Here is a 12,974-nt window from a genome sequence, read left to right on the forward strand (position 1 = left end):
AAGTTCAAAAATTTTTTCTATTTTTAACTTTGCATAAATGGAAGGAACCCCAACTCTTTGTTTGAGAGTCTGGCAGGCTGTGTCAGCCGAACTTTCATGTTCATTGAGTTACAGGTTATCTTGATCAGCTTCATGATGCATGAAATCTCACAACATAAGCCATGAACTTGCACATCAATTAATGTGAACTCGACTGACTTTAACCACCAATTAAATCATTTCCTCTTCTGAGTTTGAATACTACTGACTACACCAAGCACTGACACCCATACTGAGCTGGCATTCCCTTCACAAGTCCTGTGTTGAGAAATATCATATATTTTCTCTGATTATCGTTCAACAGCAATTCATTTATACAGCCCTTTTGTACACATTTCTACAGAGCTCAAGTCCCACCATGGCAGAAGGTTTAGTCCCACTTTTAACACATGTTCCAGTTAATTTCCTCTTTCATTTTCTGGGCAGCTTTGGAAGCTGAGAGATGCTAGACTCCAACAAGCCTTAGCACTTGTTACATTCCAGTTAATACCTAGGATGTTCCTGAGGCATGTGTTTTGGGAGACATTGACATCTTTCTGATGGATCCATGTGAAAAAGTGGAAGTACTCTCTGAGCTGAAGAGTTGTAGTCTGTTCTTTTGGCTGCAGGTTTTCAATGACCTGATTCCATTTAAGGTGCCAAATGCTGTTGCTACCTTGTCAAACATTACATCCTGCTGTACATTCTCACAGACTGTATGGTATTGTCAAGGTGGGCAGATGAATCTGTCCCGTCTTTCTCTTCCTAAGAGGGCCTACAACTCTTTCCTGTCAGAGGGATTCTCTTCAGCTTTGTGGATCTTTAAGAGAAGTAAGAGCAGGGTGCAAGATTAAAGATACTCTATCTCTGGGCCTCCATGGTTCCCAACTCTTTTAATGGACTACTCAGACACTGCTCAGATCTTTCATCAGCTATGTTGCAGGATAACTGAAATGAGCCTAAGGCCGTAAGCAATAACCCAACAGCTATACTCTCCTGAGCACTGTCTTGAGCATGAGCAGATGATCTGTGCCTCGCATTAAGAAAAGGAGCTGGAAACCCCCTGAGAAAAGTACCTTGTATCCCACAGAAATCTCAACATATGCCCATCCCACCTCAAGCACTCACACCCCATAGCCCACGATGCCTCACAACCACCTAATCAGTCAGGTAGTTAGAAGCTCCTTTCCATCAGAACCTGATGCGTTAGTCACTTCCACATATGAAGAGAGACAGTTTAGATGTGCTTCTCTCTACCTAGCTGCTACTGGGTTTCCAACCTCCAGCTGTCATACTGGCTGACCACAGCAGCCATTGTTTTCCAGCATTCTGGACATGACTGTTTTCTACTTTGGTGCAGTAGGGGGTCTGACTATTTCAACGCCACTTTGTCTGCCTCTTGCCTCCGCTTGGCTGCACTGAGGCACCTCTGGCTCTCCTGTGACCAGGGTTTGATTCATGTATTTAGCTCAATGCTTGTTTGCTGTTACCTTGTTTTTGGGAAGTGTTTCTCTTCCCTGTGCAAACTGTCCCGTGTCACACAGATGAGTCCATCAGGACTTCTCCATTCGCAGTGTATATCTAGAACTGACACCAAAGCATACTGTACTAGGCTATGCGACACAGACCACGCAGTCCTACCTGTAAAAAACAAAACAAAACAAAACAAACACAGCAAGAGGGGAGCAGCTGCTGCAGTGTTTATTTGACAATCACATGCAGTGCTACACAATTCAGTCCCCCTACTTGCTCAGCTCCCTTCCTCCCCAAATGCTGCTGAACAGCTTGTTGCCACAACATCCAGGAATGAGTCCTTTGAATTAAAATGGCCAACTTAAGTCTCAAGGCCAGGGACTGGTCATTCAGGGGAAGCCAAGGGAAGAGATGTCAGGCTTCGTCACCTAGTTCACGTCCTCTGCAGCCTGAGGACGGAAGCAGTACCCATCTGTCCACATAGCAGGGAAGACTCTGGAGTCTCAGCGCTCTTGTCCCAGCATGGTGCCTTCCACTACAGAATGTTCTTTGCAATTGCATTCAGGGTCCTCACTTTGGCCACATCTGCCACCTTTATGGAGTATTCAGGGGCAGAGAAGGACGCTCCCATGGCAACGTTCGGATTTCTGTTGGAAAAATGACTGATTACTATCTGTGGGTGATACAGACGGTTAGATACACTAAGGAACACCCACTATCTCCCCTAGTCTCAGCAGAGGCCAGAGAACCTGCTGATGCTACCTCAGACCAAAGATGAGGCAGTAATAGACAGAAGGGTAATCCAACAAAAAGAGGCACCAGCATCAACGGAAACCCAGTGCAGACCTGTGGACAAAACTAAGCCATTCCCCACTGTTCACAGTGGTACATCCCACAGGCCTCCCAAATGCCACACACCAGTGTTACAGGTCTGAGGCAGCAATACCAGAACCAAGTGCCACACAAGTGCACTCATGAGCCCCAGGGCAGCAGTACCAGAAGAAATGCCCCAGGGATCTCGTTCTGCACGGAACTTGCATGTCCAGATGATGAGCGCTGCTGGATTTGTGCACTGCAGAATACAGAGCCAGGCATCATGATCCCAACCACAAGAGAAGAGCAATTAGCACCCAGAAAGAAGTTGGGAATTTATGCCTCTTCTGCAAACTCATTTTCATATTAATCCAGCTTTTCCACCATACAATTTTGTTAGTAAAAATACTCCATTACCTGAACTTCATTCCTGAGTCCCGGACCGAGCGAGCAGAGCAGTGAAACTCAGAAGCACTGGAGCCTTCCAGAATCCTCTGCAGGTTGCGTTCCGTGATGCCACCCCCTGGCGGGAAGAATCCCTGTCTATGTCACATACAGCACAAAAAGCAGCTCTCACATCCCTGGCATTACCCCTTGGATCTAGCCCCTAAAGGAAAACACCACCTAGACAGAGAGGGAAAGATAGCCCTTGGGACAACAGAGACCCAGGCAACTGAAAAGAGTTGGGAGAAGCCTTGGCTTCTCCCATAAATCTAGAAACCTCCAAGGAAGAGCAGCCGCAGGGCTCTGCCATCCCCAGCCAGCTGTGTGGCCTTTACTCACACCATGGCAGGAGCACGTCCTCCTGGGGACCGGGCTTAGAAAGCCAGATTGGACAGTATGTCTCAGGGTGAGAGAGGGGAAGTAGGAGCCATGGACTATTGGACCTGCTACACATGACAAAAAACATACCTGGCACTACCACGATCCTGCCCTTCGCCTGAAAGAGGACAATAATGCGTTAGTGACATTGGCACATCGCTCCATCTCTATTTTACCATGCACATAGAGTCGTGAGGTAGCAAAAAACTTGCAGCACCTTCAGCAAGCTCACGAATGTCACTGTACTCATGATTCAAGCATTCTCACTTGTTTTTTCTGTGCTACTCATGTATCTAAGCTCAAACCACCTCTGCCTCCCTCCTCCCACTCTGAGGGCAAGAAGAGCCCAAATGGCCTTTGCTGTAGGAGACTTCAGGGATCCACCCTGCATAGATGTTGGGGGAAAAGATTAACCCAAGCCAGGGAAGGAGGGCAAGTGCTCCTTGACAGAAGTTCCCTTACAGAAATGAGGGCTTCTGTAAAGGAGCTGCCTCCAGGCTATGAGCAGGAAGCAGCCAACATAACCCAGAGCAGCACAGAGAATACTTACCTGCTCAGCAAGTCTCTTAATTAAGGACAAGCCTTCCAGCGCAGAGCTGTCACAACCACTGGTCAGCACCCGCTCAAACCCCAGAGAAATCAGGGTCTCCAGTGCTACCAGGGGGTCATGCACCATGTCGAAGGCTGAAAGACCAACAGAACAGCTCAGAAATCGCTCAGCTCATCGTTCAATCCCTATTCCCCAGCCAGCTCAGGAGCCCAGGAAGCAGAGACAGAAAGGGTCTTTCTCACAGCTGGCAATCCCTGCGGAGCCACAGCTCCTCACCATCACGAGCCTCCTCAAGGCAGCAGCAGGGCCACAGAGCTCAGTTCCTGGGACACTCCCCCCATCCCAGGGCAGCGACACAGCCACCAAGCCTGGACCCTCACGGACCCTTCCCCTCCCGGAAGAATAGCTCAGGCATAGGCCTGCTTTTGCAGAGCATGAACAGCTCATCCCTTCCCACAGAAGGGCCAAACGCCAGTTCCCTCCCCAACCCCACTTTTCACTGGCCAGGGCCACGCTGAGGTGAGGCAACTCACCTCGATGAAAGGTGACTGGCAGAGGACGGCAAACAGCTGCAATTAACAAAGCATATGGTCAGTGAGGCCCAGTCCCGAGAGTCTCTTGTGCTAGAACTGAAAGGGATGGGAAAAGAAAGAGGGCAAAGGTTTCTTGGGCTCTTCCTGGGGAGCTCAGAAGAGTACCAGTACTTGTTGGGAACAACATGGCTGCAGCTGCTCCTGTCCATCCAGACTCTTTGGTGGGGAAAAATTATTCTACCTTTGGGGAAGCATCAAATTTTGATTCCTTAATAAGCAACATCTAAACTCCCCTCATTATCTGGATCGGGCAGAACCTTCAGTCTCTCCAGAGACGTCTTTCTCTACAGAAAGAAGGCATGAAAACCATCTCATCTAGCTGGGGAAGGGACGGGACCAGTGCTCTTTGAAAGCAGGAGTTTATTTTTCCTGCTTTCTCATTGGATACACGAAAAGAAAAATTTAAGATGAGTTGTCAGCAACCCACAAGGCCAAAGGCTAAGACAGACATATTCTAGACATCTGTAGTAGGGACATCAGGAGAAGAACAAAGTGAAAAGAAAAGTGAGAAGGGAGAGAATCCAAAACCAAAATACTCTGGTCTTCCAAATGCAGCTCACCTAAGCCTCACTCCTTCTTAAAATCTGCTCTTATGTCCTAGGTGGCTTCAAACTCTGTGCGAGTTCCTTGGGACAGTAGCGCTTGACCTGCAAAGCTCTTTACCTATTTGACACATTTGAAGTATGACAATATGTGAAACTGGGAGAAGCTGGAGAAAGAAGGCAAGGCCTTAGAAATGAGAGCTGCAGACCAAAGCACCCTATACAGTGTCTTTTAGCATCATCGGACAGAGCAGCACTGAACTACCACCATCAATCGCAGCAAAGATAATATCCCAAGGAGCTCAGAGCAGCGTTCATGGCTGGGGACACCCTTACCCAGCAAGGCTGTGCAGAGCTCCGTATCAATGCGCCCGTCCTCCGTGAGAGCCCCAAACACCAGCCCATCGGCCCCATGCAGCTTGGCCAGGCGGATATCAGCCTTCATCACTTCCACCTCACGGTCCGAGTAGAGAAAATCGCCACCGCGAGGTCGGATCATCACGAACACCGGGACTCGCACGCACTGCTTCACCACCTGCAGCAGCCCTAGGGACCCGCGGGGAGAGGCGGCTCAGCACGCGCGGGGGGGGGGGGGGGAACCCGAGGGCAGGTGTGGGGCTAACTCGGGATCGGCAGGGGCAGGGGCCGCGGGCGGCGGAGGCTCGCGCCGAAATAGGAGCCTCCGGCTCACAGCGGGGAGGGCGGCGGGGGCCAGACTGGCCGGTAGGGGGGGACGGACGCGGGCTGACACGCGCGAAGGGGAGGCGAGAGCCGCCGGGGCGCGCGGGCCCCGAGGGCAGGGCAGGGCGGGGCGGGGAGGGGAGGAACCGAGGCCGGGGCGGGACCGGGGCCGGGGCCGGGGCGGCGAGGCTCACCCATGCTCGGGGTGGTCCCTCCTTCCACGAGGCCCGCGCACAGCTCGATGCGGCCGGCACCTACGGAGAGGCACGTCAGCACCGAGGCCGCCGCCGCCGCCGCGGGGGGCCCCCCGCGGGCCCCCCCCCGCCGCCCCGGGCCTTACCTCCGCGCTCCGCGTTCACGGCGGACTCCACCGAGTCCACGCACACCTCCATGAGGAAGCCATCGTCCATGCCTGGGGGAGAGCGCCGCGGTGAGGCCGCCGCGGCCCATGGCCGCCACCGGGCCCGCACGGCCGCCGCGGCGCGCGCCCCGCCCCCGCCCACTTCCGCCGCAAGACCCGCCCCCGCCCCCGCTTCCGGTCTCGCGCCTCGGCGGCCCGGGCCCGCTCCGCCCGCGGGCGCCAGGGCGGGCGGGGGAGGGGAGGGGACGCGCGCGGGGGGGGAAGGGGGGCGGGCGCCGGGCCCTCACGCGGCGGCTCAAGCCCCGCCCCCCGCCGCCTCGGCCCCGCCCCCGCCCGGGCTCCGCCCCCGCCTCGCACGCGCCCTCACCTGCGCTCGCGGCGCGCGGGGGTCGCTGCTGGCTCTCGGTCACGTGCCGCAGATTGTCATGGTGACGCGCAGGTGTTTCCGGAAGTGCTCGCCCTACTTCCGGTGCGGCGCGCCACTTCCGGGGTCACTGGGGGATGCTGCGGGCGGTGGGCGGTGGCGTGCGGCTCCTGCTGTCCGTGCGCGGCGGTGGCGCTGAGGTACGGGCGGGGGGGAGGGAGGGGGCGTCTCCGGCCCCGGCCCGGCGGGCACCTCCTGCCCCGCCGCTCCCTGCCCCACTGACCCCTCTCTGTCTCCGCAGCGATGGCTCCGGTGGCGGCTCCTGCAGCAGGCGGCCCCCGCGGTGCCCCGGGCCGCCGCCCCGCCCGCCGTGGGCCGGTGGCTCCTCGTCTGCAGCGGCACCGTGGCGGGCGCCGTGGTGCTTGGCGGCGTTACCAGGTGAGAGCGACCCGGCTGCCCCCTCCCCGGCCCCGTGTGGAGCCGCTTCGCGCCCAGGTGCCGTTTCCCTCTGTAGGGCCGGTGGAGGGGATCGGGGGGAGGCCGCGGGAGCCACGTTGCTGCTGCCCTCCGGTCCCTGCTTTCGGTCTGCCCTCCCGGGGGCCATGCTCGGGCAGTGGCGTCACGGGGGCACTGCCCCGCCATAGCTACTTGCTCCCTGTCCCATTCCTCCGTCCCGCAGCTGCACGCTCGCAGGCGAGCCCATGAGAGATGTTTTCCCTTGGCTTTTCTCCTGCCTGTAGTACTGAGCACCTCTGGGAGCAAGGGGACAGCACGGTGTAGGGCTGTGAGTACAGGGCAGAAAATGTCTATGGTGCACTGATACTTGCTAGGAGTTACATTCTCTTATGTAATTCTGGTTGTTTTAGGTCGGTTGATTGTCCACAGGCTCCCTGATCCTGTTTCTGTGTTTAAAGTTTGGTTAAAGAAGCATAGCTAACAGCTCTTATTCCAGCTCTGTAGAGCTGCATGCCAGCCAGAGTAAATTGTGTCTGTGTGCGTCTCTGTCTTCTCCTAGGCTGACAGAGTCAGGCCTGTCTATGGTTGACTGGCACCTGGTGAAAGGGATGAAGCCCCCCAGGACACAGCAGGAGTGGGAAGCTGAGTTCCAAAAGTACCAGCAATTTCCAGAATTCAAAATGTGAGTGTTCAAGATGAAAGGATGGTGCTCTGGGACCCTCCCTTCTGGGGTTCAGCAACACAAGGAACTCTTTTAAGAATGAAAATACTTCCTGTTATGACCACCAAGGCACACAAAGTGTGTTTGAAGGAGGAGGCCTGCCCTCCACCACCATTATCACCTTTTTGGGGAAACTGATCCCTGACTCCCCTCAGCCTCCACTATTGTTTCCTTTTTCTGAGGAAAACAATCCTTGTCCTGGGCAGTGTGAAATAGGACTGCTGTATTAAGGAGTCTTCTTTTAATGTCTGTAACAGCCTGAATCACGATATGACGCTGACAGAATTCAAGTTCATCTGGTACATGGAGTATTCGCATCGTATGTGGGGTCGTGTTGTGGGTCTGGCCTATATTCTGCCTGCTGTGTACTTCTGGAGAAAGGGCTGGCTCAGCCGCCCCATGAAGGGATGTGTTCTTGCGCTCTGTGGGCTTGTCTGCTTCCAGGTAAGAGAGCCCTAACAGCTGAAGGGGTTTGTGGCAGTGACAGTATCTCCTGTGAATGTTTTCTGGTGGAGAATAGTTAACATAAGGGGATTTGTGTAAATTTTCAGGGGGCTCAGTGTTGAAAGGTAGTTAAAGATGGAAGAAATCATTTATTTTGCCGCTAATGTTTATCTGATTGTAGCAGTCACTGCTGCTCTTTCTGTGCTGATACAGACATAAGGGGTTCTTTACCGACCTTTCTTTCTGATGTGAGAGGCTGTATAGTGGGTAGGGGAGCCAGCTCTCGCCCCTCAGTGGCCCTCATGCCTGCTCTCTGGTTGTTTGGTCAGGGACTGCTGGGATGGTACATGGTGAAGAGCGGACTGGAAGAGAAGCCAGATTCTTATGACATTCCTCGGGTCAGTCAGTACCGTCTTGCAGCACATCTCGGCTCTGCGCTGGTTCTTTATTCTGCTAGTCTATGGACAGGGTTGTCTCTGCTGCTCCCACAACACAAGGTATGTAGTGGAGTGTCAGTCAAAAGCACAGAGTAGTAAAAAAAATTCAAATGCAGGGCTTACAGGACTTAAACACAGGAAGTTCTTTACTTTGATCCTTTTCATGTTTTGTATTTTACAGTTACCTGAGACCCGTCAGCTGCTCCGTTTGAGACAATTTGCTCATGGCACTACAGCTCTCATTTTTCTTACTGCTCTTTCAGGTAAGACTCTTTTAGTGCTGTCTCCTCCCAGGGCTCTTTGCCTTGTATTTCTTCTGATCTGACAAGGCCTCTGAGGAACCTCATCATGTTCTCTGGAGAAAACTTATTCTTTCCAGAAAACTTGGATCCAAGAACCTTTCCTGGTGGCCTTTCCTGGGGAGGCGGGCATGCCGCTTACAGCCCATGTACTACTGTGTGACTTATGTATATGTTTCTGAAAGAAATTCAAGATCAAGTTGAGTTCTTGAGTCAGGCTGGATTTAAGAGCCAGGCAGCCTGAGGTGCCACCTGCATGCAGTCTGTTAGTCCGATTTCTCTGCTCTGGAACTGCAGGTGCTTTTGTGGCAGGGCTGGATGCTGGCCTTGTTTACAATTCTTTCCCCAAGATGGGGGAACGCTGGATCCCTGATGATCTACTTGCCTTCTCTCCTGTGCTGAAAAACTTCTTTGAGAATCCTACAACTGTACAGTTTGATCACAGAATCCTGGTAAGTGCCATCTTCCTGCTATGCTGCAGCTTCCTCTTAGTTGCCTCCTAAAGCCAGATTGTCCTCTCTGCGCTGTGGTTCTGTCAGCAGGAGTGACATTCAGGGCACCCTGAGGTTCTGAGAGCTTGTTACCAAATTCTTTCTCCAAAAAGAGGAAGGCTAGCACTTCTCTGTTCTTCAAAGTGATCTTTTTTAAGGAAGTTTCTTTCCTTCCCAAGTTACACACTTGATTTTGTGCCTCAATTTCCATTACATATGAGCTACAGATCATGGTAGCCCTCACTATTGAAATGCCTGGAGATATTGGTTGAAATAAAACCTGGAAATCTTAGTACTGAGTGCTCTCTGCTTCCTCTCGCATTTCTGAACGCTTGGGATGCTTTACATCTGTAATGTCCTGTGAAAATATCTCAGCTGGTTGGAGCAATCCAGATATTAAATAAGAGTGGCACTGCTGTGGACTAAGCCATTTCTAAGACTGAAAAGAAAGATTAAGTGATTTAGAGGAGGAATCCTGTGGGGTGACCTGCAGAATGAGATTATGTTGGTAATTTATAGCTGAGTGGTGATAATGAGATCAATTTTCTGGTGACAGCTTCTACCTGTAATTGGCAAGGTGATGGAAAGGGACAGGACAGAAATAATCCATAATGACTTAAATTGGGAAAAACTATGGGAAAACAAAGCATTAATTTGGGGAAAATGGAACTCTCAATAACCTTACTTAGACTTCAGGGTTGTTAACTTAGTGGGTCACAGGAGCTCCATGATTTGATTATGGCTATTAATGTATTTCTACAGTTAAATATTACTTACAGAACAACATTTTTCTGCATGAAAGATGCAGCCAAAGGCATCTGCACCTATTTTCTACGAACTGTTCTCGAAAGGTAGCTGTTTCTCCTGCCCATCCCAAACTCTTTCTCCTTTAGGGAACTGCCTCAGTCACAGCTATCACAGCACTGTACCTCTTCTCACGGAAGATCCCACTCCCTCGCAGGACCAGGATGGCAGTGACTTCCTTGCTAGCTGTGGCATGCGTGCAGGTATGGTCTTTGCCCCAAGAGTGGAGCTGTCCAGACCTGGGGCCCCACCATCCTGTGTGCACAGTCTGAGCTGGAGGGTGGGAAGTCAGACTGTGGGTGTTTCTGTGCTGTGCTTGGGCAGGGGCACACATCAATTTTACAGCTGTCCTTACTGCTGCTTCCTTCTTGGCAGGTGGGCCTGGGCATCAGCACCCTGCTGCTCTATGTGCCGACACCTCTGGCTGCCACCCACCAGTCGGGCTCCCTGGCACTGCTCAGTGTGGCGCTGTGGCTCATGAGCGAGCTCCGGCGGGTCCCCAAGTAACTGCGCTGGGGCGCAGCAGCGAGAGGCTCCAGCGCTGCCACAGAGAGCCGAGCCCTTCCCTCCGCGGGGGCTGCGTGGGCGCCGGGAGCTGCCAGCCGCGCGCCCAGGGTGCTGCGGGCTGCAGGCGAAGCACCGGGCTCCCTTCGGACTGGGGAAGGGGCTGCGCGGTGTGCGCAGAGGGGGCACCGGGGACGGTTTTGAGGGCAAACGCTGTCACATAAACGAGTTTTCCAGAGTCGCCGGTGTGTGCCCGCGTCCCTCCTTGGTGGAGCGAGGTGAGGCGGGACGGGGCCACCCTTCCCCGGGGCGGCATCGGGCGGGCGCGCGGGCAGCAGCGGGGGCAGCGGGCGGCTCCCTGCGGCGCCCCCTGGCGGTGGCCGGCCGCGCTGGTGGCGTCACGCCGCTCTCCCGCGACGTAGCCAATAGGGGCCGGCGCCGCGGCGGCGCGCTCGCGGATTGGCCGCTCGGTGCGGCAGAGGGCGGAGGCGCGTGCGGCGGCGGCGGCCGGTGCAGCGGCGGTTGGCCGGTCGGTCGGTCGGTGCGGCGGCCATGACGGCGCACAGCTTCGCGCTCCCGCTCGTGCTCTTCTCCGCCTTCTGGGGCCTCGTGGGCGTCGCCGCGCCCTGGTTCGTGCCCAAGGGGCCCAACCGCGGGTGAGTGGGGGCCGCGCTGCGGGGAGGGGGGGGGCAGGCGGCGGCGGCGCCCCGGGGCTGACGCCGGTGTCTCCGCAGGGTGATCATCACGATGCTGGTCACCACCGCCGTGTGCTGCTACCTCTTGTGAGTACCGCGGCGGGCCGCGCTCCGGGGCTCCGTGCGTGACCTCTCTCCCGCTACCCCGGCGGGGTCGGTCCCCGATGCGGGGCCCCTCTGGTTCCCCCGGGCCGGGCCTGCCCTGCTGCCGGGGCTCACTCGCGGCTCGGGTCCCTTTGCAGCTGGCTCATCACCATCCTGGCCCAGGCCAACCCCTTGTTCGGGCCGCAGCTGAAGAACGAGACCATCTGGTACGTGCGCTTCCTCTGGGAGTGAGCCAGCGCCCGGATGGAGACCCCCGCCACCGTGAGTGGGCAGAGGGCTGGCACGGGGCGGCTGCCTGCGCGTGTCCAGCTGGGGAGGGAGCTGCTGCGGCTGCTGTGTGTTGTGGTTGTGGTGAGCCGTTCCCAGCGTGGGGCGGCCGGCTCTGCACCAGGCGCAAGCAAAGCAAGCACTTCCCCCTGAGCCTGCTGTTCTCAAGGTGTGGGGGGCTTATGCATGGGCACAGCTCAGTGCTAACTCCTCCTTATTTTTCCCTCCCCTAGCTGGACCTGCTGCCCCAGCACCCCCTGAACACTGCAACTGGACACAGCGTCAGCTGGGCCCTCAACCTCGGCAGGCAGGACCTCTGCTGGGCCTTAGGGCCTGGGAACCAGGCCCTGTGTGTACCCATGGTACCTGGGAGAGAGCCTGTCAGCTGGCCGAGTGCTGCAGCCAGTGATGTTGATGACCAGCCTGAGTCTTCTCCTGGAGAGAGATCTATGTGGATGGGCAGGACATCCTGCCTGCAGTGCTTGCCGTGCTCCTTCCAGTGTGCTCAGCCCTGGGCTCTCCTTGTGTGAAATCCTGCCCCCATCCCAACCTAGTTACAGTATCCCTCATCTCCTCTTTGGGCCCTGGCTGCCCCTGTGCATGAGAAGACAGGAGCCTGTGGCATCCTTTATGTTCAGTCCCCTGTAGGAGCCTGGGCATGCAGTGGAGTCCTCTTTGCTAAGACAGGTTCTGGCTGTGAGTGGGAGAAGGGAGGTCTGACCCTGGAGGAGCATGCTGACCCTCTTCAACATGAAAGAGGAGATGGTATGGGTGTAGGACAGGGGGGTCTGCTGCCAGGCAGCCAGCTCAAGCTGGAGGTAAAGGGATGCTGTGTCCTCTCTCTGAGCGGTGAGGCTTAAGCAGTAGTATCTAGGTACTATCCCTCTTGCCTGTGTCAATGTCCAGGGAAGAACTGAGTATCAAGTAGTATCTTAGATCTGTTCCTTTATTTATCAATAATTAATCTGTATTTATTTATTTATTTGTCTGTGTTTGATAAATTTGTGTTGTGGAAATAAATCATTTTCTAGTAAGTGATGCTGGAGGCAGTAGTCACTTACTGCTCTGAGGCTGAGGAAGAGTCTGAGTTGTATCCTGATATATTCCCCACCACCACCTCTGCTGGTGCTGGGATCCTCAGTTAGTGGAGGGAGAGGTAGGCACAGCCAGTGGTGCACAGCCTGTTTTGTCCTTGCTTCCACCTGTGGAGTACTGCTTTAAGACTAAGGCCACAGCTAGACAACAGCATGCACTAGAGGAAGATGCAGGTACGTGCCCAGCCTCCCTGGCAGGGGGCAGTTGTGCCCTGCCGGAGCTGTACTGTGGGAATCCCAGTGGCTGCTGGAGCTGTGGAAGATTAGCAGCCTGTTTCCCAGGCAGTGCCTTCAGCCCTGGCAGCTTGGCAACGCTGGGGGACACGGAAGGTAAAGAGGGGGAAGCTATATCTCCCTGAGGCCTGGGCTCTGCAGGGGCCAGCTTGACTTCCTTGTCTCAGGTGGAAGTGGGGGGCACATCAAGGACTGCTGCCTCCGAG

At 55.0% G+C, this 12,974-nt stretch overlaps 3 protein-coding genes across 4 annotated transcripts; 2 read left to right on the forward strand and 1 right to left on the reverse strand.

The window, feature by feature from the left end:
* Positions 1-1,696: 1,696 nt before the first annotated feature.
* Positions 1,697-6,262, reverse strand: CUTC (cutC copper transporter). Its single transcript, XM_067300103.1, has 9 exons — positions 6,221-6,262; positions 5,833-5,904; positions 5,687-5,746; positions 5,148-5,357; positions 4,210-4,245; positions 3,677-3,810; positions 3,217-3,244; positions 2,722-2,827; positions 1,697-2,138 (listed from the first exon to the last, which is right to left on the reverse strand). The coding sequence occupies exons 2-9, from the start codon at positions 5,900-5,902 to the stop codon at positions 2,027-2,029; spliced, it is 756 nt and encodes a 251-aa protein (XP_067156204.1). The 5' UTR covers positions 5,903-5,904; positions 6,221-6,262; the 3' UTR covers positions 1,697-2,026.
* Positions 6,263-6,321: 59 nt separating this feature from the next.
* On the forward strand, positions 6,322-10,455 carry COX15 (cytochrome c oxidase assembly homolog COX15). The gene is made up of 9 exons (XM_067300102.1): positions 6,322-6,417; positions 6,519-6,655; positions 7,233-7,355; positions 7,652-7,838; positions 8,168-8,335; positions 8,457-8,538; positions 8,872-9,026; positions 9,959-10,072; positions 10,245-10,455. The coding sequence occupies exons 1-9, from the start codon at positions 6,355-6,357 to the stop codon at positions 10,374-10,376; spliced, it is 1,161 nt and encodes a 386-aa protein (XP_067156203.1). The 5' UTR covers positions 6,322-6,354; the 3' UTR covers positions 10,377-10,455.
* A 205-nt stretch (positions 10,456-10,660) lies between these two features.
* On the forward strand, positions 10,661-12,474 carry ATP6V0E2 (ATPase H+ transporting V0 subunit e2). 2 transcript variants are annotated; one of them, XM_067300105.1, is made up of 4 exons: positions 10,661-11,029; positions 11,108-11,155; positions 11,311-11,379; positions 11,674-12,474. In XM_067300105.1, the coding sequence occupies exons 1-4, from the start codon at positions 10,926-10,928 to the stop codon at positions 11,699-11,701; spliced, it is 249 nt and encodes an 82-aa protein (XP_067156206.1). In that variant the 5' UTR covers positions 10,661-10,925; the 3' UTR covers positions 11,702-12,474. The 2 variants fall into 2 exon arrangements, with proteins under 2 accessions (XP_067156206.1, XP_067156207.1); XM_067300106.1 differs by having other exon boundaries at positions 10,672-11,029; positions 11,311-11,434.
* Positions 12,475-12,974: the final 500 nt, after the last annotated feature.

Source organism: Apteryx mantelli, chromosome 7 (assembly GCF_036417845.1).
Source record: "Apteryx mantelli isolate bAptMan1 chromosome 7, bAptMan1.hap1, whole genome shotgun sequence".
Taxonomy (NCBI): domain Eukaryota; kingdom Metazoa; phylum Chordata; class Aves; order Apterygiformes; family Apterygidae; genus Apteryx; species Apteryx mantelli.